Consider the following 23,462-nt stretch of genomic DNA (forward strand, 5'->3'; position numbering starts at 1 on the left):
GGGGGGGGGAGTGAGCGAGCGGCTGTGTGGTGCTCAGTTGCCGACTGAGGTTAAACCACAACACTCTGGAAAGGATTTTAACATTGCAGAAGCTAAAACAGCCTTTGCTGCTTAATTAAAAATGTTGGGCTGTCTAGAACCAGCAATACTATTCTTATTTATTTAAATCTAAATAAATCATAATGTTTTCTTAAGTGGTCAAACGAGAATTGAAAAAATTATACAGATGTCTTTAAACTCATTGATGTATCAATGCTTAATATGTTACAGATCATTCTTTGCCACCCTAGCCAACCTCTTTTGGTATTCATACACCCTCTTCTTACACACAGCATGAAATCTAAATATGTTTAAGAAGGACTGTTAAGCAGTTTGCAAACAAATGGCCTCCTCTAACATTCTCGTTTCTGTGCTAACTAGCATCTCCTACACTGATCCTCATTCCTGAACAGAAGTAAAAGATGAAGCAAAAGTATTTCAAACTATCTCATTTTACATATAATGCTGCTGGAAGAAAGAGACTGATGTTCTGATATTACCACTAAATGCACTATAAATCACAGAAAATACACACTTAAAAAGTCTTTTCTTGGTCTTTTTGCTTGGTCTAAAATATCACTCTCATTGCTAACAATCACTTGTTGGACATTTATTATTGCCTCTACAAAACAGATTCATCCTATCTCCCCCTCTGACATATTATATTCCTAGGCACAACTCCAAGAGTCTTGCTGAAACATGGATACATTTCATGCTATGCTATTACTGTCATGTGGTTGATCCTTCTTGGCTTGCATTCAAATCAACTGCTTCAAGAGGAAAAAAAAAAAGCCAATTATCGTCCAAATTTCTCTTCATAGCAGGACAGACTTCTCAGGTTTGCTTAATTGCAATTCGTCCATATACTAAATACTAGCTAAATACTAGCTTGAATGTGACATTCCTTAGATTGTTAAAATCTATTACCATAAAATTATTAAATCCCTGAAATTTTAGATTTTGAAGCATCCATTTTATGGAACTGTTTTGTTTGTGTTTTTTTAAACATTCTCCTTCTACAGTTTTAGATGGATGAAAATGATTTTGACAATATTAAAGCAATTCTCACTGTTACTTTCTGCTTTTTATCTGCACATACATTTTTCTAAAATTTCCTTTAAATGTGTATTTCAAGGTTGACATATTCTACACATGATGTCTATTGCTTTGTAACTAGATGCCTATAAAAAGCTGGTTTACTTTCTGATTTACTCTGAATTGATTTACTGGTAGCAGTGGGGGAGGAGATTTCCACAGCTGCATCAGAAATACAAAAACAAGATTCTGTAACAAATTGATTAATTTTTTGAAACTTTGCTTCATAAACAAATCCACTAACTATCAGAACATACTCAGTTCAAAGAAGATGGCTTTGCATTGATGGAAGACTAGGTTTTCCCCGAAGATTTTATAATTTATCTTTTCGGTACTTCCTTATATACCAATTATACTAAATTTTTTTATTTCTGAATCTTCTTTAGAATGTTGATGGTTTTGTAGCATTGTGCTGCTTAAAGTTGTTAGCATTAGTTATTTTATATGTCCTCCAGGCAAAACTATCATTTTTGTAGTCCAACAGGCTTCTGAAGTTCTACAGAGAACATTGGATCTTACGTGCTATTTAACAGCAGCAGAATTTCTTATTTAATTTTACAATCTTGCAGATAGGAATTACTTTTCTCAAAATGTGTATGCTTATATTTTCACATTCTCAAAGTTTTCCTACTCCTTTTGTTTTCCTTTTTGGCGGTGTTTCTAACACTTTGATGTACTCTATGGGAATATAACTAAGCTATCAGGTTTGTATTTAAATGTGATTACAGATAAATAATCTGATTTTAAAACTGTTTTTTTTAAAAATTGAGTAGATACCTTCATTAAATACTGCTGCTTCATGGGTTCTTCAGACTGTGTTCATGCCACATAACTATTCAATTCAAAGACATAAAATATGAAAAACAATCAGTTCCATCATGAATGTAGGCAGGTCCTAGTAGTAAATTTTGTAGGTATTTTGCTTCCAAATTGCTGATAACCTATTTATAAAAAACCATGATCTATACTCTAATGGTTTTCAGTGATGACAAGTTTTCTACACACAGAAAAAGATAACATCCAGCTGGGAAAAGACTGCACTATACAGATTGTTTACATTTTTCGCATTGCCAAGACTGCAATTTTTGTTCAGGAAGTTTGCATGATCTATACTTGGGAACAAGACAGTGAAGATTAAACTAGAAAGCAGAAATAAATAATACTCTTGTAACTTCTCTAAACAGATGTGTCACTCAAAGTGAATGCTTGGCTGTCAAAAATAAGAACATGTGTTCTTTCCCAGTTTTTTCTTAACGGGGCTTAAGAAGCCTATGAGAGAATCAAGGGGTAGGGACCTTCCTTTCTCGTTTGCTGTCTTGCCAAGCAGTGAAAGTCAATAACATGGCTTTTAATCAGCCAGGGGATTCTAAAAATGTGGCCTTAAATGTTAAAGCTCTTCAGCTGAAAGAAGTATTGATAAAAATACTCTGGTTTGCTAAGTCTAACCAGTTTAACTTGAATGCTAATCATCATGCACGAATAAAAGGATACAAGCAGTGAGGGGATAAATTTACAAGTTTTCCTCCTTCTTCCTGGGCAAGCAATACCAAAAAATATTTACAATGGTAACTATGAATTTATAACACATCAATAGGAAGATGCAGTTGATATGAAGAACAAAAAGCTGTATATGGTTTCTGTGGATTTTGGGGATAGTAACTTTAAATGGGAGAACTGACAAACAAGCCGTCTAGAAACCATTGGGAGTAGATAAAGGACACATCTTTGACCATAAAATTGTGAATTTATGATAAAGCCACTGACATTCACAGGTTTAAATAACTATAAAAAGAGTAAGATGTCTAGATGCAGTGAAAAAGAACAAGGCAGCCAGGTGAGAACAAGGTTCAGGGAAAACTGTGATCATCCGATGAAGCGTTCAAGTTAAAACTGAGAAGGATTATCTGAACCTGGGGGAAATAAAGCTATCATCCTGAACAATTTATGATGGTTCAGAATAGAAAGGTAGAGCCCATGGAGAAAGTGTAATGGCTCCCACAGTCAAGCACACTTAGGAAATGTATGACAGCACGTTCTCAGAAAACAGTTTCATTTATAAAAATACTTATTGACTGAGCTTACATGCCAAGGAAAAACTCTGTTCTCGATGTGAAAGACACACTTAGAGCACAATCTGAAGCAAAAACATTTTGTCCAGTTGATCACCAGCAATAAAAATTTTGTCAGTGAACAACAAGACCAATAGAAGCTGAGAAGCTGCTGGCAAGGCATATTACAATGTCTGGCACACTCCTCTATTAAAGGAAGCAATGAACACTGCAGTCAACAAAAGGACTGTGTATAAAACACATGGTAAGTTATGTGAGAAGAGGAATGATCAGATGAAAGAGTGATTTGATAATGTGATAACCTTGAGTGAGAAAATCTGGAAGTATAAAATAAAGAAAAACAAAACAACCTGGCCAGATTACAAAAAATAAGATGGATCAAAAGTACAGTCAGCATCTAGAAATATGTAACAAAATAATTTCTGTGCTCACTGCAAAAGATTTCTAAAAGTATAACAGAGAAAAAAAAAGTAATAACTTGCATTCTTTTTTTTTTAAGAAACTGTATGTAGATTAACAATGTAGTTGGGAGAGTAATGGCATAACGATGAGAGATTCTCTTAACCCCTCAGCTGAGTTCTGAACTATTGCTAGGGCTTGTCCTTCTTATTTCAAGAACAAGCACGGAATATTATAAGGAACCCAGTCCTCTAAAAAAATTCCAACACTGATCTAGTATCCAGAAACCTATAAAATTGTTAATATGTTTTATTTTATTTACTAACTCCAGCAGTGTTTAGATAGCAAATGTTATTCACCTAAACTCCAATTAAAGGGACCAAGCAGGATACATCCTACTAAATTTAGATAGTTGACTGAAGTGCTTAATATAAAAGACCTAACTTAAAATACTTGAGGGTTATTCTCTTTGCAGAAAATAGGACAGTCGCAGAAAAGTTCAGCTCATCTGAGAAAGTCTCTCTAACCCTCTCTCTCCTTTAACTACTGAAGGAGCATAAGCCCTTCTCTTGGCAACCTTAGCAACATTCCTAGTTAGGCGGGATACATCTGTGTCACAATATATTCCCTCTGAAATTAACTTCTCCATCAGCTTCTGGGTCATTTGTGGCAATAATTTGTGATTCTGGTTTTTAACTATGCAGTCTGAAAGGTCAGACCACCATATGAATCTCACCTTCCCCATTTCCCATGTCAGTGTCTGAAACTACTTAGGGCATTTGCTACTTAACATGTATGGGGACAAGAGTTTTGTTAGATGCTTTCCTTATTTAAGATTGGATTAAGGGATTCTAGACCCATAAGTACATGGGTCTCTCCATGCTGTCTTGGAGAGAAGGGTCTTTACTTCTCATAAATGAAGAAGCAGTGGTATGAAGCATTCTGCATTTCTCAGACACAGCAGTATTCAATCAGAAGGAAGGCCTCTCTGCCTGTCAGCTCAGCATTTTGCCACCAGAATATCCAGATATGGTATCTGATTTTCAGAAATGAGAGCTTCATTTCTAGCATTCAGAAATGATGCATCTGTTCTGGGTGGGAAAGCCAGCTGAGCCTGCACTGAACTCTGTTCCTCTTGTTACACAAAGAATCAAATGTCAATATGATGCAGTTTCACTGCCTATAGAATAACTGGTCTGGTAAGGGCAAGATGAAGCGACAAGTTCACATCCCTTACAGATGTTTTTTTCAAAACATTCGCGAAGCTTCCATGGTTCTTCTTGCAAAATAAAATCTGGAAATATTTTGGAAAGTTCAAGTTTTAGTTTAAGCACTCAAGAAGCATGGGTCAAATAGCACATACGTATTCAGGTAGCCAAAATAATTTTCAAAGGCAGAAAAATCCCTTTCACTCATTAAAAGAAAAGGTTCCTAAATACTAAAGATAGAGAAAATATATTAGTCAGTGCAACTTAGAATATAAAACATCTTTCTCTAGAGCCTTAACATGTTTCTTTTAAAAGGTAAGATACAAAGAAATAGAAATACAACTGCCAGGATGAAATCTTTATCCAATGTTTTCTGATGAAATGAAAAGAGCTGCTTTCCCTTTTCATAGCATAAAATTTTCATAAGGGTAACACTTTTCAAGGAAAAAAAGCCTCATTTGTGTTTCTTTCTTCATTTTTTTATTGACTCTGTAAGCAGACATTCTAAAACAAGGTGTAAATGAGGCTTTCCATGATCAAGCTAGCTGAATATAAATAGGAAGGGTATTAAATGGCAAATATACAAACAGCATCACAGTTGGCTTCAGGCCTGTCTCCCATTCCTCACTAATCATGCCGCAGCACAATTATATATAACTGTTTATTTATTTCTCTAAAAGCATGTTCAGGCATTGAAAAATGAAGACTAAGAACACAGCCATCCCTCCTTGAATGTGACTGGCATTGTTATACTGCTTTTGTTTTACTTTTCACAGTAAATTAATTCTGAAAACACTGCCAATGAGACTCTTCACTGTCACTTTGACAGGCCCTCTCTCAGATCTGAGAGGGTACACTCCACAGCAGCACTGGCATGACTTGGATGCTAAGCATCTGAATGCTCATATAGGCTGATTAATCAACTATAAAATCACTGGAAAGGTTAGGCTGAGCTACTTCTTTTTCCATTACATGGGTGAAAAAAATTCCTTTTGCCCATGTAGAGCTAGCGAGTGAGCTAGTCACAGTGAAGGAGGGAGGTCAGGAAGGGCACATGAAAAGTTTCTGTAGATGTTGGCTTTTGTCGTTCTTAAAAGTCTGCTTTTCAAAGAATAATTTGATAAGAAAGAGAAAAATATTTTACTTTTCAGATTTCCAGTGAGAATTATAGCTTGTCCAAACAAAGTTAAAATGAGCTTTTCCTCCTTGAAATTTTTTTTTTGTTGGTTTTTTTCCTCCATTTTCCTAATAGGTTTAGTCACAGATGTAATAAATATGCTCATGCAAAATATTAATGAGAAGTAATTGGTGACAATGGTAAAGCAGAAGGACTTCATTTTCAGACTTTAACATGCTAAACTGGTATTTAGAAAGACATTAGCAAATATGATGTGAAATCATAGTCACAATTGGATTTTTACAAAGGTATTTTTGATGTGGAACAATTTTGTCACTTTAATTCTTCAAAACAACAAATATCCTCTGTGTACATTTCTGTTAGTATTAAGGTATTGCTAAAAGAAACCAACTGTTTAGTCTTTGACAGCTTAGATTTTAATGTTTACAAAATTACTATCTGAAAATTTTATACAAGGAAGCTTTCTTGCAACATGTAGTATCTGCCAATCCTCTTCAATAGCGTTGTCTCATTTTGGCAACTGTACATAACAAGATTTATTACAGCAAATTTGCATAGCAATAGAACAATCTGGGCTTGACACACAAGGTACTGATTAGGTTCAATTTACCTCTCCAGCCATCTTTTTGTTGTTCTTAGAACTTACTTATTCATATCATTTCATGATTTAAGGAACCGAATAAATTATAAACATATCACTGCTGGACTGAACTATTTTCTAATTCCAAATTTTTTTTTTAATGTAAACTGTTATTTGTCCCTTAAGAATTTTAAATAAAAGATAATCAAAATAAGCCTAGTCACAAAGGGTAACAAGTTTTAATTGACTGTTGTGGTTTAACCCGGCAGGCAGCTAAACACCACACAGCTGTTTGCTCACTCCCCTCCGAGTGGGATGGGGGAGAGAATCATGAAAAAAAGAAGTAAAATTCATGGGTTGAGATAAAGACAGTTTAATAGGACCCCGAGCAGTGGTCGCCGCCCCACGGCCAACTCCCCCCAGTTTATGTACTGAGCATGACATCACATGGTATGGAATAGCCCTTTGGCCAGTTTGGGTCAGCTGTCCTGGCTGTGCCCCCTCCCAGCTTCTCCCTGACAGGGCTTGAGGAACTGACAAGTCCTTGACTTAGTGTAAGCACTGCTTAGCAACAACTAAAACATTGGTGTGTTATCAACATTATTCTCATGCTAAATCCAAAACACAGCACTGTACCAGCTACCAGGAAGAAAATTAACTCTGTCCCAGCTGAAACCAGGACATTGACAATAATACTGTATATACTGTCTTAACTCTCAAACCTCTAGAGCACAGAAGCAAAAGCCAGAATAATAACCCAAAATAGCTCCAGACATTTGTATAGCAATCTTACTGATATATCATCAGAATAAGACAAGCAATGAAACTGCAGATTTTCTTCTTTTCCAGGGAAAAGAAAAAACTTCCACTAACTTCAAGAATAATAACAACACTGTATTTAACTCAAAATAACTGATGACTTATTTTAAATGTGATCATAAGCAGTATACAGCCTCAACCTTAGCTGCACAATGTATATCAACCCAAGGTTTCTTAAAGTAAAACACAAACATTACAAATTACTGATGAGGAAAGTAAAATGCTGAAGGAATTAATTTTATGAATCATTAATAATAACAGTGTTATTAACCACAGAATAGATGCTTAACTGTTCATTTCTTCTAGACACGTACTACAGAATTACAGTTTATACTTGCAAGGGCTCAAAACTGCGAGAGGATGTAGCATTGCTCTGCTGCAATACTGAGGACAGGCATTTATGGGAGCTGTGAAGAAAAAATAATGTTCTGAAAAATTTGCTACTCTGTACAGAATTTGAACTAGCTTAGTAGGTTCTCAGTGAATATAGATTAGAGATTTCTTGCCAGGAGATGAAAGCAGTGTTGGTATAAGCAGTGATTGTTCTTTATTTAAAATGTTCCCAGTCTTTATTTATATATTTATTTAAAGGCTTTAAAACAATTCTTAGTCGAAGTCCCAAAATCATATAATGACATTTGACAGGAACAAAAGAAAAAAAGATGAAAAAGCAGCATTACTGTGGAGCATGTTACATCTATGTAGGGGTAGCATACATGCCGTATTCTCCACTTTCCAATGTGTAGATTATCTGTGGTCAGTTTAACCTTAAATGTCAGGATATCCAAAATACTAGTTTCGATAGTCTTTAGTGTGACTGGAAGATATTCTCTATTGCCGATATTTGTTCCTAGTCTGTATTTCAGCTTAATAAATGTTGACGTTTGTAGGAGTGTACAATGGGAAACCCGCCTCTGGCTATTTATTTTATGATCAGTTATTGTAAATATAATATAACATTAAGTGTACCTTAACACTCAGATCTACATGGCTGTATTTAATAATTTATTTTTCATCAGAAAATATGATTTGTTGATACTGATGGTGTTTGCAGAAATACCCAACTCCAATAGCTACCAAGTGTCCAGGCCTCTTACCTTAGATGCAGAAGAGTCAAATACCAAAAAAGTTAGTTACTTACCTGATATTGAACAAAGATCTTAAAATAATCCCAGTTCAGTCACCAATTTTAGTATGAGAAACCTCCATTTAAGTCCCAGTACAAATCAGAATTTTTTTAATCTAGGTTTTCCAGGGTCATAAGTGAATGGTCTCTCCAAACCAGAGGTAACGTAGGAGTAAATAATGGGTTGTTTGCCATTTAAAAACAAAACAAAACCTGATGACAGGTCTCAGCTTGTCCCAAAGAGGAAGAGGCAAGTTTTCTAAAATAACAGTGAAAATATTAGTAAGAAAAATATTTCTTGCCCAGTACAGCTGAAGGCATTACACACTTTTAGTCCTGTCCCAAACAGCTTATGTTGCTGAGAGAATAAGGTTTCCCATTCAAATGTTGGAATTAATTGCTCCTAAGAGTTACTTAGTGATTAACCAATATAGAGAACATTTCTAACACTCTGTTCTCCTTTGCTATGATTTTAACCACTAAACTGAAGTATCAGAAAATATTAAAGAGACAAAAACCAAATAATAAACATCACAAGGCACTACAAATATACAAAACATGCTGAAATTGTCCTAAGTACAAAAGCTTTCTTAACCACTTACCCAGGCACTGACGCATCTGCCGCAAGTGGTGATTTTGAAATCCCCATAGAGATCCTTGATGGCACCAGTTGTAAAGAATCCTTCCACCATCAGCAAAATGCCATATACAAAGAATGCAGCTGCTACACCATATATCACATACTTGAAGATGTCAATCCTGTATAGGAACAGCAAAAATTATTTATCTGCATAAATATTTAAAGCTGACTCTGAAATTTCAGGGTGAGATAATCAGACCCACTAAGCCTCAGAGTTTCTACGCTGGAGTCAGCTTAAGTGCTGATGTGCTATAATGACAGCTGAAGCTGAGGACATGAGTGAACTTTGGAATAAAAGAGCATTGATATAAGAAACACTGGGCCATTTAATTTAATAAAATGTAAAAATGGATCTGTGTAGGTAAGACAGCACAATTTGTCAGAATAATTTAAAAGTCAGTTAATTTTCATTTTATTTTTTCCTCTAAATAAATTGGCAAAGAAAAAAGAAAAAGGAAACAAGAATCTGACACATCTCCTGAGTAACACATTGTATCCAGCACTTAGGTTATAGAAAAGATATTTTGTCACAATCTTCAATAAAACTTTCTACATGTCCAAGTAGTTCTCAAGCTTCCTTGCCAATCTGTGCTATCTTCTCATTATTTTTCCACTTATTCTCCAATGGACAAAGTGTCTGACACAGAATAATAAAGTCATCAAGAGAGATCCCTTACTTCAAACCAGAAACATGTTAATATGAAAGTAATAAGGTCAGATCATCTGGCATTCTTCTATAATGGGGCTTTAAAAACATCATTTCACAGACCCAAAGCTCAAGACATGGAAGGACGGCTTACAGTGTAAGATGCAGAGCCCTAGAAGGCTCAGTTTATTACAAAGATTACTTGGGTTGCCATGTGGTTGTCCTGCCCAGCAGTGTCTAGAAGCTCAACAGTGGCCCAAGGAGGCTCTGCCTCCTAAATGTTCTCTCATGACCAGGGTTTGTGAAAAGATGTTTGAAAGCACCTCTCTGCTCTAAGTGTTTTGTCTAAACATGGAAACATTCCTAGTGGCCATTGCCTTGGATCAGCAAGTTTCAATGTTTCCTACTTGGACTTCTCTCAAAAACTAGCCACAGTAAGCTTCCAGTTTATCAATATGACATAGCAGGAGTAGTGCAACTCTTTAGAAAATGGTAATATGCAGGTTTAAGATGTTAGTAAGTTCCAGTCATATTGTCCAGGTCAAGATAGCAACAACTCATAACAAAGTAGGACAAAAAATAAGCCAGAGACCCATTAGGATCTGCAAGATGAATGTTGACATGGACCAAACAACGACCCAAACTGGATGTTTCTCAAGTCATAAAGATTAATACTTTTATTGTTATAAAAAGAAATATTTAATGATAATATTTCTTTAGGATCACACTTTTCATCATCACCCAAAAGACAACTCTCAATACATGTTTTACATGTACAATACAATAACAGAGCTCAAAACCCCATTAAAATATCTTTGAGTTTGGATGGTTTTCAAGAGATTCAAAGCCGGATTCGAGTTTACAGTTGATATTTCAGATGTATGCCTGTGTCTACAACTTCACTGAATGTATCTTAAACTTGCATTAGTCTCATAAAAACACAGTTAAACTCATGACCTGATTGGGGGTAGGAGAAGTATTATAAATGAATGCTTTTGGCACCTATTGTAGCATTTTTTCAGAAGGTGATAACTGAAGGGTTCTGGGAACGAGACAGGATATGTTTTTCCCTAGCATTCCAATAACAAAGCCCTCAGCTTTTTTCTACATCACTTTTTCTTTCATACTCAAGTGAAAACTAGGGTAAGTTGATATTTGTACAGAATAAATACATGAACTATTCAAAATGGTGAAACAAATTTAACGCTATAGACAGTATTAGATGATGCAAAGATGAAATTTATTTTAATACATATAATTGCTGATTACATTGTAAAAATCCCATTTCCCTAATTTTATAGTAATTCAGGCAGTATAACACTGTTTTAACAGGAAAATGATGTTTTGAGCCTATCTTGTCATTATTGATGAAAATAAACTTAAAAGAAACAAACAGACAGCAATTTTGTGACTATTCCATAAGATCTCTCCCAATTCCTACGTTATACACCTTATAAAATTGTGACCTCCATGAGTGGCTGAAGTGCGAGAGTTCTGCCAGCAGCATCTCTTCACAGACCTCAGTGTGCTCAGTGCCGTGGAAATTACAAGCTATCATTGCCCTAAAGAGATTAAGGCTTTTGGGAAGTCCAGAGAATATTTCAGCCCTTGCAACAGCCCTTTAAACCATCTGTGCTGAGCCTCCCACTGAGCTGCTTGTACCAAAAAGTGCACTAAAAGATTTCTGCTTTTTCCTCAGCCTTATGTGTAACTAAAGGAATAGCTTTCACTTAAGCCTTCTACAAGGAAAAAATATATATAGCTATACACTAGCCAAATATAGAAATCAATTTCTTCCTCGTACACTCTCTACAGAGAAAAGTAGTAAAATCTCTACTGATCAGACTACATGAGATGAAATAGCCAGACTTACTCCAAGGAGAAAGGATCTTGTATAATGCAAAGAGTAAAAGTATAAACAAAAATTGTGAAACAATCATTCAACTACCTCTTTAAAAGTCAGATTGTATTAGATTGCAATACAGAGTTGTACTGCAATATAACTACATTTAGTGTGTGCTGTATTTAAAGAAAACCTATTACAACAGTAACATTTTATATATATATAGTTGCGAAGATAGTGTTGGCATTAAATTATTCTGCTGCATCTAATAAATTTCACATAAACTTTCATTTTCCAAGGAAATTATAATAGATAATGAAATATAGGCCTTGTAAAATGCAGATTGCCTTTCTTTAAAATAAAATTTGATTTTTTGTGGATGAACTCAGGGAGATTAATTGCCATCTGTGTTTCAGCAAAGTCTCAAATGCTGCAGACAGCACGAGAGCAACCAGAGAGTTAGAAGGGAATGGTGGAAGGGGTGATGAACATGAGCCAATGAGCAAGGTGGGTAAGGACAAAGAAAAAGGACAAGCAGGGCTTACACTTGTGTAGGCTGGAACAGAAGGAAAGGGGTGGGTAAGGAGCAAAGGAAGAAGAGAGAAAATTATAACGATAAATTTTGTACTCCTGAGAGGATTGGAAAGATATACATTAGGTGAGGACTAAAGCTACACTACGTGAGAAGAACAAAAAGAAATCTTGAATACCTATTCACTAAATGCAAGACTCCCATGAATATTATATAATGATGTAATTAAAGCATTAAACATTTCTATTGAAAGGCAGTCAATGAAGATTGCAAAGATAAACCTGATTTTAACAAATTCACGTTGATCATGCAATCTTTACATATTAACCTAGGTTGCTGGGTAGAATAAGCTGAATGATTATCAAAACGTAAATTAATTGTGAAAAACATCTTGAAATTAGTAAAAGTCTTCTTTTTATAGAATAATCTAAAACATATTTTGCATAGTTTCTTAATCTTGTAGAGGTTCCATGAGTTCCAGATCTGATCTTCCTCGCAACATTATGTTCAGAAATGTTAAAAACACAAACATTACTGTTTTCAGTTTGTGATTTAAATCAAGCTGATCTTTCAATTTTTAGTTCTTTTTCTGCTGCTGGGTCATTAATTATGCCATATTAAGCAGACTTGCTAATTCATTAATCTGAATCTGGATTCTATCCAACAAGATGAATATTAAAATAGCTCTAGAGAAAACACTTGATTCCTCTGACAGAAATTATTGATGGAAGCCATCAATGCTAACATCTTAATGAACAGGTTGTAGCTGAGTACAGAGTAGACTATCCCAGCAGAGACAAGTCAGAGGTGAATGAAAACATTCTCAGTGAGCCAGATCAATGTTGCAGATTTCCTACTGTGTATTTTCATGGTGCTTTGGCAAATTCAAGGATTAAAAAATAAAATAAATCAGCAAGCAATAAGATTAATTATTGAATTATCATGTCTATGTGTAACAGGCTTTTGTGAAAAGTGTGTTATAACAAATTAGTTATTATTTTGTTGTTGAGACTTCAATCGACTGAGCTCATAATTATTACATCCTATTTCAAAAGTATTTCAATATTCATAATTAGCTTCTGTTAACTGTGTCTAGAAGTAACAATGTTTTGGGCTTGAGGAGCTAGTTGCTTCACTGGAGTAAATCAGTACTGCTCCACCATAATAAATGGAATTACTGCCCCAACAGATAAGCCAAGAAGAACTGTTAACATTGACCCTTTATATTTTACTGTGTCCTAAAAGGAACTGCAAATTGTAGGAACCCTGAAGAATTTACACTATTCAGTCAAATCGCGGTACACTTTCTACCTTCAATGTTGAAGGTTGGTACTCAGCTAATGCACACCAATATATATTTTTCTATCAAAATTACTTGATACTGCTTTGGAACAATCTACATACTAGCTAGAGATATTTTTCTTTAATTTGTTTAATATAGGAATGCATGGCTGATATTTATTTGCAATTAACAGCAACACAAAAAGCCCACATTAGTTTGCCCTGTGACATGTGATTCTCATGCTGTCCAGAAAACCTTTTTATTCAAATAAAGTATGTGTACACTTCAGCCTGAGCAAGAGATAAAAGCCTAATATTATAGAGGTTTTGGTTGGCCTAGCCCACCAGAGTACTAGGTATTACTGTGGAACTAGTTTTCCAGCATTTATAATTCTGCCTCACATTTCTCTTCTTGAATTTATAACATAACTTCTCCAAGTATAGATAATGACATTCATATACTACAGGTGCTGAATAGCACATAATTGTCAGCAAACTGTACCTATACTCTCTGAATGCAAGTAAATTCAGGCAATTATACCCATTTCCAAACTAAGAAAACACGATAAGGAAAATAAAATACCGAAGCTATCAAAGTACTAAATGTTAGTTAGATTATCATAGTACAATTCCTAATTAAAAATTGCCTTTTTTTATAGCTGGCATAGACAATTTAGAAAGATCAGAAATGCATGTAATCACTACCATTGGGGTAGGTCAGTTTTGCTGGTTTTTGGGGTTTGGGGTTTTTTTTTCTTTTTTCTTTTTTTTTTTCCAGTCCAAAGGAACTTTGAATAGTTGATGTTCACATCTAGAACACACAATAATCTCTGTTACTCTGTAAAACAGCAATGCTGGCCTTCATGCTGATCCTCTTGCCCCCTGAGGGACTGATCCTAAGAAGCTGTTAAGAGACCGATAGCAGCCTGCCCCCTCAAGCTATCTCAAGCTTGTAGAAACAAGTTTTGCAAATGTGTTTTTTGAAGAGACAAGATATAAGGGGATGTTTGCAAGCAAGAAAGTCTGTTTAGGGTATGCAGAAGCCATGACCCATGGAAGTTTTTAAAAGAGGTGCTCAGGCTCTCCTGCAAACTAGCTGGGAACAATTTCTTGGTGTAAGTTCATGGCATTATTCACTTAAACAGTTTGAGCAAAGAAGATAGTTGGTACCTTGAAGCATAGAATTGTTAGCAGAGGGAGGAGACAAGCAAAGGCAAACTTCAGAAGGAAAACATACAGCCAGCAGGGAGAAAGAAGGATTTATTAATAATCATGTACTACCTGCAAAGTAAGACCAAAAAACTCCAGGTAACAACATAACTGAAATAGCCTCAATGTGGAGAACAGAAAAATGAAACTAGTAAGAAAATGTCAGCATAGGTCCATGAGGGATTTTTCCGAGATTACGTTAATAGAGTCTCAACTTCTAAATTTCAGGTGGAAAGAAAACAAAATTGCAGTACAGAATAATCAATTAAAGTTTGTCAGGGAATGACAAAAGGAGAAAGGATTAACAGTAGAAAAAGGATAAGAGCAACAAAGACCTAAAAGTATTTTTTATTAAAGTAGAAATAAAATACAATAAAAAAGAAAACAGAAACTTCCGATTCTGTATTTCTGGAAGAAATTTTGTATGTAATCATACAAATCATTTGCTTAAAACTAAAGCCAGATTGTTAGGATTATACGAAGAAGAGATCATCATACTATAATATGCAAGTTACACTCACATTCTGCAAGGGCCAGATTTTGTTATTCTACTCTGAACAGAAGCTGATGTGACATAAGATCCCATTGATTTTAACAGATTAATTTGTGGCGTACAACTCTCTACAGGTATGCAGAATACAAACCTAAATCATCATCCTCTAAAAGTTTGACAGTTACTTCCTTCCTAGGAATGGGACAGTTGAGCCAAGATTTCATGGAGCACCTCGAAAAGCTAAATTCACAAGCTTATGAAAGAGAATTCACAAGCTAACGGAAGAGCAATAGCAGCGCAAGCCACATTTCTGCCCTATGGATCTTGTAACTTTCTTGGAACAGGAAAGGATCCAACATAAGAATTTAAATAATAATGAATTGTTTGAGTTCAAAACACAAAATTCTGACTATGACATACGGACGAGGCTGCTTCTCAAAGTTGTTTCTGATAATCCAGGCTTGTTCTCTCTGCTCACCTCTAGCAAAACTACTTTCTTAGAAACATTTTTTTAAATGCTAATTACAGAAGAAATCTGGAGCCCTCTTTGCCTGAAAGCGGCCAAAAAAAGATTGGAATTAGTGCACAGTAACGTGCAGACTTCTGGCAGAATTACACGATGGTGTTGTGCACTATGGATACTGTGGATACTGAATTCCCAGGCAACTTTCCATAGCAATAATGCGTAAAAAGATGTGGCAAAAGCATACCACAGGATTTGTGAGTATTTCATTATTACAAATGTAAACTTGGAGTCACAAAGAGTAAATACTGATAGCATGATACTGACAACTTAATACTAAAACTCCAGATTGGGATGGTAATAGTTAATTTTACCCTTTTCAGATCTCCTGTGGAAAGGCCAGTTATCTTAGTTTCGCATGGCACATGAAGCAAGATTTAGCAATATGTATATTCCATAGGAATATATGCTTTCCATTTTACATGTTTATAAAGTAAACTAAGACTAAAAGGAAACAAAGGCACTTAAAAGAGAAAAAGATATATCCTATAAAGATGAACCACCTGCTGAGAAAAGTCTATTGCAAATGCTTCAAGTCACAGGCACGCAGTGATCATAGCCAACCTAAAATTCCAGACAACCAAGAAAGAGAGCTGCTTAACACAGTATTAAATAATACAGCTGTCTGCCTAAAAGTAGTGGACTGTATTTGCACAGATGACGACAAAAAAATTCTTTATGTAAGATCATTCTGCTGTTATTCACATGCACTGCTATGAATTTCCTTATTCAATTATTTCATAAAATGAGGACAACATTTTTGCAGGTACCTCCCAAATCCTAAATTTTACTTACATAGATTCTTACTGGGTTTGCTTTTAACAGAATACAGAACACTAGGCTACATAATACAGCTGAGTAGGTTGTAAATGTGACTTTTCAGCACTGTATAATCTTGCAAAGGTCATATTCTCAGGTGCTGGCATGTTTTGTCAGATTTGGTGCATCTACCGAATGATACCAGATCTAAAATGCTATGTCTTTCTAATCTTTATATAATCTAATATATAATATATAATAATCTAATCTTTAATATGCTAAATTTGTCCAGTGCTACTTTTTATGTTTGACAACCATCCCAGTGAAATAGAAACTGTTCTCCTTAAGTAAACTGCATTTTTCTTAAAATGAAAAATGCCTCCTTCTATGACATTGCGCTCTCCCTGGTGGTTCCTTTCAAATTATAATACACGAACAAGACACATAGGCCAAAGTTAGGCCTTCCTTGCAGAGATAACTTCATTCTTCTACACATAGTCAGAACCCAGGTACAAGAACTCAGAGAGTGCTGCTGTTGGGAGCTCTCATTAGCCTAGTTAGAAGTCTTTTACCACTGAGCTCAGTGAACAAACCTTTAACTTTACAGCAGTAGGGATTACGGGTACATCCCCATTAGCGTTTTGGCTCAGGAATGGATTTTTTTTTTCTTTTAAGCAAGTCCTGCAGCTGTCCCTACTTATTGAGATATGGTTTGCATCATGTTTTTCAGAGTGCACAACACGGATTCCTTTCCAATTAAGCTAAATGGGAAGTATGCTCCAGGAGTGCTCCTACTGCACTCCAGCCGCTAATGGATGTTCAGTCCATTGTATCAGGCAAGACTGAGTCCAGAACAACTCCCTGAAATAAATACTGTATGAACAGCAAGTTATTAGCACCAAGTATTTAGGTCTACCGATCAGTTTCTGTTGTGCTAACACTGCTTCCTAATGTATATGTAGCCTTATGACTCCTCCGCTTAACTCTGGACTACATCTTCAGAGCTTACATCTCAAAAATACCAAGAGAGCAGATTTTCTGTAGATTTCAAAACAGGTTTTGAATAAGGCAGTTCTCAGCCCACTGTTGTCCATTTTTCATAGTGCAAGATGATTATCAGCCTATGCAGCATACACAGTAGACACACCGTATTACATATCAAGCTAGGATTTCTACAATACTTAGGTGAAATAAGATTAATTGAAAATGATTTGCTGTCACAGAAGAAACTACACTTCACATGTATCAATGTAGTAATATTCGGGGATTTTAAGGATAGTTTCCTATCTATTTAAACTATTGTTTAAATAACTACTTGGATACAATTACACAGTCAGGAGCGTGAAAACAATCCTTACCAAAAGGCAGTATACACCTTCAAAAAGGCAATATACTTCTCAAACAGATGACTGTACAAGCCTGGACTTCAATCACAGGCAGTCATCCTACTAGTTTGATATATGCAAACTGTGTACATCTCCACTTCTTTCCTGTCTCTTCTTCCTGTTCATAGGCTCATTTAGCTGAATTGGTGCCCAGATGAATCTTCTCCTTACAGAACCACTGGGGTCATCTGCCAGGGCTCTTTAAGATGGTTGGTGTTTCCAAACATACTATGACACAGCCCTGCGTAAGTTAGCAATTGCTTGTCCTGATACAGATCCTTACATGTTTGGCTTCCCATAATACAAATAGTGTTTAAAACATAATTTAAGTTCAAAATTAAAGAACGCCAAGCTTTTGTAGCAGAACAAACATGTATAAGGAAAACCAGATTAGCACTACTGCGTACTGAGTAGATGACTAAAACAGAACCACCACATGGTCTAATGCAAATATTTATAAATTTCATATTTCATATCAGCTAGCCTTTACTACAGGTCTCATTGTAATACCTTTCACAGTATTCCATTAATATTGGTGTAATAATATGAATGATAACAATAATATTTTTAGTGGTACCAATATTTAACTTGTGATAGCTGCAAAGCCAACAAAACCAAAGAACAGCAGAAGATCAGAATAACATCCATTTATCTACCTCTCAAAACACTGGTTTCAAGCACTAAGAGGGGGGATATAAAAGCTTCTATGCATGCTCTTTTGTTTTTCCTCGAAAGAAAACAGTTGCACATACATACGTATATTACTAAATAATATCCTTTTAATAAACAATGACTGTACACTGACTGAGAGAAAGGTTATCAGCAAGCATCAAACTTGGACACAACAGCATCTGAAACACAGGCTTTCACATTTTGAAAGGAAGGAAATTTTTAGCTGTAAGAAGGTGGCTCCAGTAGAGTGTCTGTGGCACTTCCAACAGAGAAGATAGTGACAACAGATTTGCAGATTGTAACTTCATTTAGTTTACTATTTGGTTTCACACCTTTAAAAGGGAGTGAATTTACAATGACCTGAATTAGCTCTGACTGTAGCAGGAAAATGTTGTTAATGTTTCTATCAGGAAGATTTCTTCATTTTCCACTCTAGGAGCGTGATTCCCTTGTTTCGTGGCCTATATATCACAACCATGTGACAGATGGCACTAACTGGCCTTGCATACTAAAGAGGAAGAACTGTGAAAAGATGCTGTTGGGAGATACACCAAACGTACCTTCTGCTGCTGATTTCCTAAAAAACATCTTCTGGAATTTGTTCCAAACACCAGAAAAATATAAAAATCCAGCTCATACAATACACATTTGATAATCATACATCTATTTCTGCTGACTTCAGAATCTTGTCAAAATCAGTGATTAAGTAAGCAAATTAGTTATACCCAGTACTTTGCAGATATAGTGTTCACTGCAGTTTATTAAGTTATTAGAAGAATGACTGAATACCACATCTACCTCAGGCAGAGTACTCCATTTCAGTGAAGCCTACAGAGCTGTTAAACTGACAAAGTGGGCAACAGAAACCATTCACCTCTTACAGTTAAAATATCATAAAGGCAGTTTTCAGGATAATTTAAACCACCATATTTATTTTCTTAGGATCCCTTTGAATCACAAGGAACAAAAATAACTACTCTACATCCACTGAAGGAATCCACATTGCAAACAACAGCTTATGACTTCTGCACATTAAATCCCCAAACAGGCATTTCTTCACTTGGCGGGGGGGGAAAGCAGCTACTGTTAGAGCAGTGATAATGTTGATAGTGAAGAAGTCCGGGAGTATGGGGAATGAAGTTTCACAAAAGTGATTCAGAAAGCAATATAATTAGTGGTTAGTCCCAATGAAAAGGTCACTCACTGATAATTCCAAATGTTTTTTATAACCATCCAATTTATTAAAGGTTCATGGATTTAGAAATGACTGTGTAAAGAGAGAAGAGTCTACCTCATTCAGCTTTGTGATTTTTGAAGATATGCCATCTCCATAAGGAATACCTGTCTCTACAGTATGTGTTCTCATGAATTTGAATACATTTGATTTATTTTCGTTTCCAAGAGTTTAGAGTATCTGTTTTACCTGCATCACCCTGAAGAAATGCAAGTCAGGCTGTAATCCGGTACTTTGAGACAAAATCCTTTTAAAAAAAGATCAGTTACTTTTTAGAAACTATTGCTTTTAGCACCCTATTACAGGCCAAATTTGGTTTTGTTTTTTTCCCCCTCAAAACAAGCAAGCAAAAGAGCATTCTTTACTGTAAACCTTTGCTATAAAAGCACTATCTTTACCCCACCCAGCATCTCTCCAGGATGTCTCCAATACCTCAGAATCATTGACCATGATCATTCCGTATTTTAACTTGGAAAGAAAATAAGAAATTTGAGAAAATTTATTTAACTGCCTGGCATTTAAGGAATTTGAAAACCAGCTGCAAAACTTGCTCTTCATTTTTCGAATTATAAACATTTACTATTTATTAGTATTTCCAAAGCAGATATGAACTGCAGCTGGTAAATATTATTTGAACTCAGATAAGAGTCTGGGGAGCTGGAATCAGGGACCACGTCCACTCTGTAGGGCCAGCACTCAGACCGCCTCTTCTGTCCCATGGGACTGCCGCTTTTGTCTGAACCCCCAAGGGCAGAGCCCTCCCAGGGGACTTCAAGGCCTAGTGCAGGTTCCTCATTAATTAATCTCTCCCTGAGCATCAGGGCACCACGTGGGATGAGGGCTCCCCATGGGGCAGCCAGGGCCCATCCCAGCACCCCAGCCAGGGAGCAGGGCAGCCAGGGGGTGGCCGGGGCAGGCCCAGCCCCATAGCCAGGTGAGCCCGTGGTGAGGGACTGAGAGCCCCAGGCTGGACTGAAATGGGGTTCTGGACTACGGGCAGGTTGAGGTGAGGCCCCAGGGGAGGCCCCAGGGGAGGCCAGGCAGGGACAGTCAGGGCTGTTGGTGCCCTCAGGGACATTGACACTGACATTTCTGAATGGCTTTGTTGGATTTAGGTACTTTGGCTTTTATTTTAGGCACTTAAAGAGTGTTTCAGATCTTGTTTATGCCCTTGTTATGCCCTACTTTCTCTACAGGGGTCTGCTGCTTCTTTTAAATTGCAATGAGTAGCTGTATTGACAAAGATAAAAGATACAGGGTGGCTTGTGAGTTGTTATTTGAGTTAAGAACAAACACAGTTGTGGGCACAGTTAAAAAAGCCCTTATTTCTTACCACCCACATAAGTAGGTCTCAGATAAGGATCGATTTTTATTCTGAATTACATTTGAAATCCACTGTGCTAATTAAAATGTAAACAGAAACCATAAGCGTGATTAAGCAGAATCTAACACACTTCACTGCAGCATCTCCCTAGCACATTTGTCACAGAAGGATGGACTCCAGGTCAGCCTCAGACACTTCACAGCACTAGAAGCATTAAGAGCCAAAATGTCTTAAATAACCTTAAAAAAGTATAATTTAGTAGGGCACACTGCTAGATTTATTTTTTTAATAATTCTTAGTGCTACTAATCAGAACGATTAACAACTAAGTTTTATTTCCATATCAATATGTATAGTTTTAAGAATGTAGGCATTGAACTATTTGTTTCTACTTCCATATTTTTTCTTTCTGCTTTTTGGCCTTTCAAAGCAATATAATTACCATAGGACTTTTGTACAGCCAACTGTTAATCAACAGTTGTGACAAAACATCAAGCATTTCTTCTCCCTACAAAATTACTTTAAAAAGCAGAGTAATATCTACTTAAGCAGGTAGAAAAATAACGTGTGCAAATTTCTTTGAGAATCACACAGTTTATCCAGTTAAAAGCAGTGGCTTATCTGCTTTTAGTCAAAATATTTGCTCCTCCTGCCTTTAAGACATAACTTTAGAGACATCTTTCACAACTGAATAAACTGAAATTTCGATTCCAGTAGGTCTGCCAAGGAAAGAATGGGGTTTAGTATATCTTTAAGTAAACAAAAAAACCCCCAAAATCAAAAAGCTACTAGCTAAGCCAAACAATTAAATGCCAGGGGAAAAAAAAATCACCTTTACAGTTCCTTAATCATTTCCAGTGAATTATATGCATTTAAACTATGGCTCCTGACTGATATATTCACTTAAGTATTTGACAGAGAGAAGCTGGAAAACTTGCTATGAAGTAAAAGCCTCGATTTGTGGCTGTTCTGCACTAATGGCTTCCTAGGGACTAATAAAATAGGTTAGAGCCTAATAAAATGACTGATCTTTCATTCAGGATAACAATGAACCTTAGCCGACAAGTCAAGTCAGACCCATTATTCTAAATGACAAGCCAAAAATGGCAAAGCAGGAGTCACATACTTCCCATCAACCCAATATATTATTATACAAGAACATCTAAATTCCTTGGTCCTAAGAAGAAATTTGGATATGGCATAGCAGTGACATACTTACTTGGTACATTCTCCCTTCTGGCTACTAATTCCACAAACAATAGAGCTAACATTCACAGAGAAGCTTTAGAAAGGATGTTGATAATATAGCACTACACAAGTTAAGAGATTTAAGATTCTGTTTCTTTTCAGCTATCATGAAAACAGTGGTAACAGGTCAGATCAAATATATATCTTGTCCATTTTCCTATCTCAAACAATGAATATAAAAAAGTAAGAGCAGGCAAGTCGATAGGATAACCCCCAACGCTATTCTAGCCTCTGGACTTCCTGAGCTCGGTAAGTCTGCATGCCATTAGAAACCACCAATGGATTTGTTTTCCAAGATTATCCAGCCTTCCCTTGAACCCATATAAGCTTTTGGCATCCACAATATGCAACTAGCTTCAAAAATCTGCTATACAACAATTGAAGAACCATCACTTGTTCCTTCTAAACCTGGTGCCTACTAGTTTCCTCTGATACCTCAAACTACTACTGGAAGAGAAAGACAATCTAACCATGCACACCTTATTCCTAACATTGTGGATTTACAGACCTCTAGCCCAACAGCTCTTAATCACCCTCTTTCTAGATTGAAGAGTCCTACTATACTCAATTTTTAACCATATAGCCTCTGTTTTATAACTCTAATCATCCTTTTTTGCCTTCTTTGGGGCACCAATATTGTACACAGTATTAATGATATGGATGAACGATGGATTTATACAACAGCATAAGTATGTTCTCTGTTTTTCTATGATTTTCCCAGTAGTTCCTGGTACTTCGTTTGCTTTTTGACCACTGCTAAGCACTGAGCTGCCATTATCATGGAACTATCCATCATAAGAGGTCAATGTTTTGATGGATGATCAAATCACTTCACTTCTCCAAAAAACATTCACAAAAGAAAAGGCTTACAAATTTGAGGATAGGATTCTTCAGCTTTAGTTATGACCATTAGCAGCCAGATAAGAATTTGGATTTCAAATATCTAAGAAAATCATGTTTTAAAGAGACAATAAGATTAGAAAATATGTCATTTAATTTCAGGTTACAGTAAACTACTTTGTTAAATGTAATTCGTTTACCAATAGGAAGGAGGCACACAACAAAACAAAGACCTTCCAGAAATAGATTTTCAGGAGTAGCAAAGCATGAAACCTTCAAAACAGATGAATTCTAGGAAAACCAGAGGCAATAGAGTCGTGAGATTTCAAGTCTCAGGGTTCTGCACAACTCTTCACGTTTG

The 23,462-nt window shown here is 36.0% G+C and overlaps 1 protein-coding gene across 1 annotated transcript in view; it reads right to left on the reverse strand.

The window, feature by feature from the left end:
• Nucleotides 1-23,462, reverse strand: part of GPM6A (glycoprotein M6A) — a 138,895-nt gene that overhangs the window by 18,344 nt on the left and 97,089 nt on the right. Inside the window, exon 3 of the mRNA XM_009272343.2 lies at nucleotides 9,076-9,232. Within this exon, the coding sequence (XP_009270618.1) occupies nucleotides 9,076-9,232 (157 nt within the window). The remainder of the gene's footprint in view (nucleotides 1-9,075; nucleotides 9,233-23,462) is intronic.

This window comes from Aptenodytes forsteri, unplaced genomic scaffold, assembly GCF_000699145.1.
Source record: "Aptenodytes forsteri isolate BGI_AS27 unplaced genomic scaffold, ASM69914v1 Scaffold13, whole genome shotgun sequence".
In the NCBI taxonomy this organism is placed as follows: Eukaryota; Metazoa; Chordata; class Aves; order Sphenisciformes; family Spheniscidae; genus Aptenodytes; species Aptenodytes forsteri.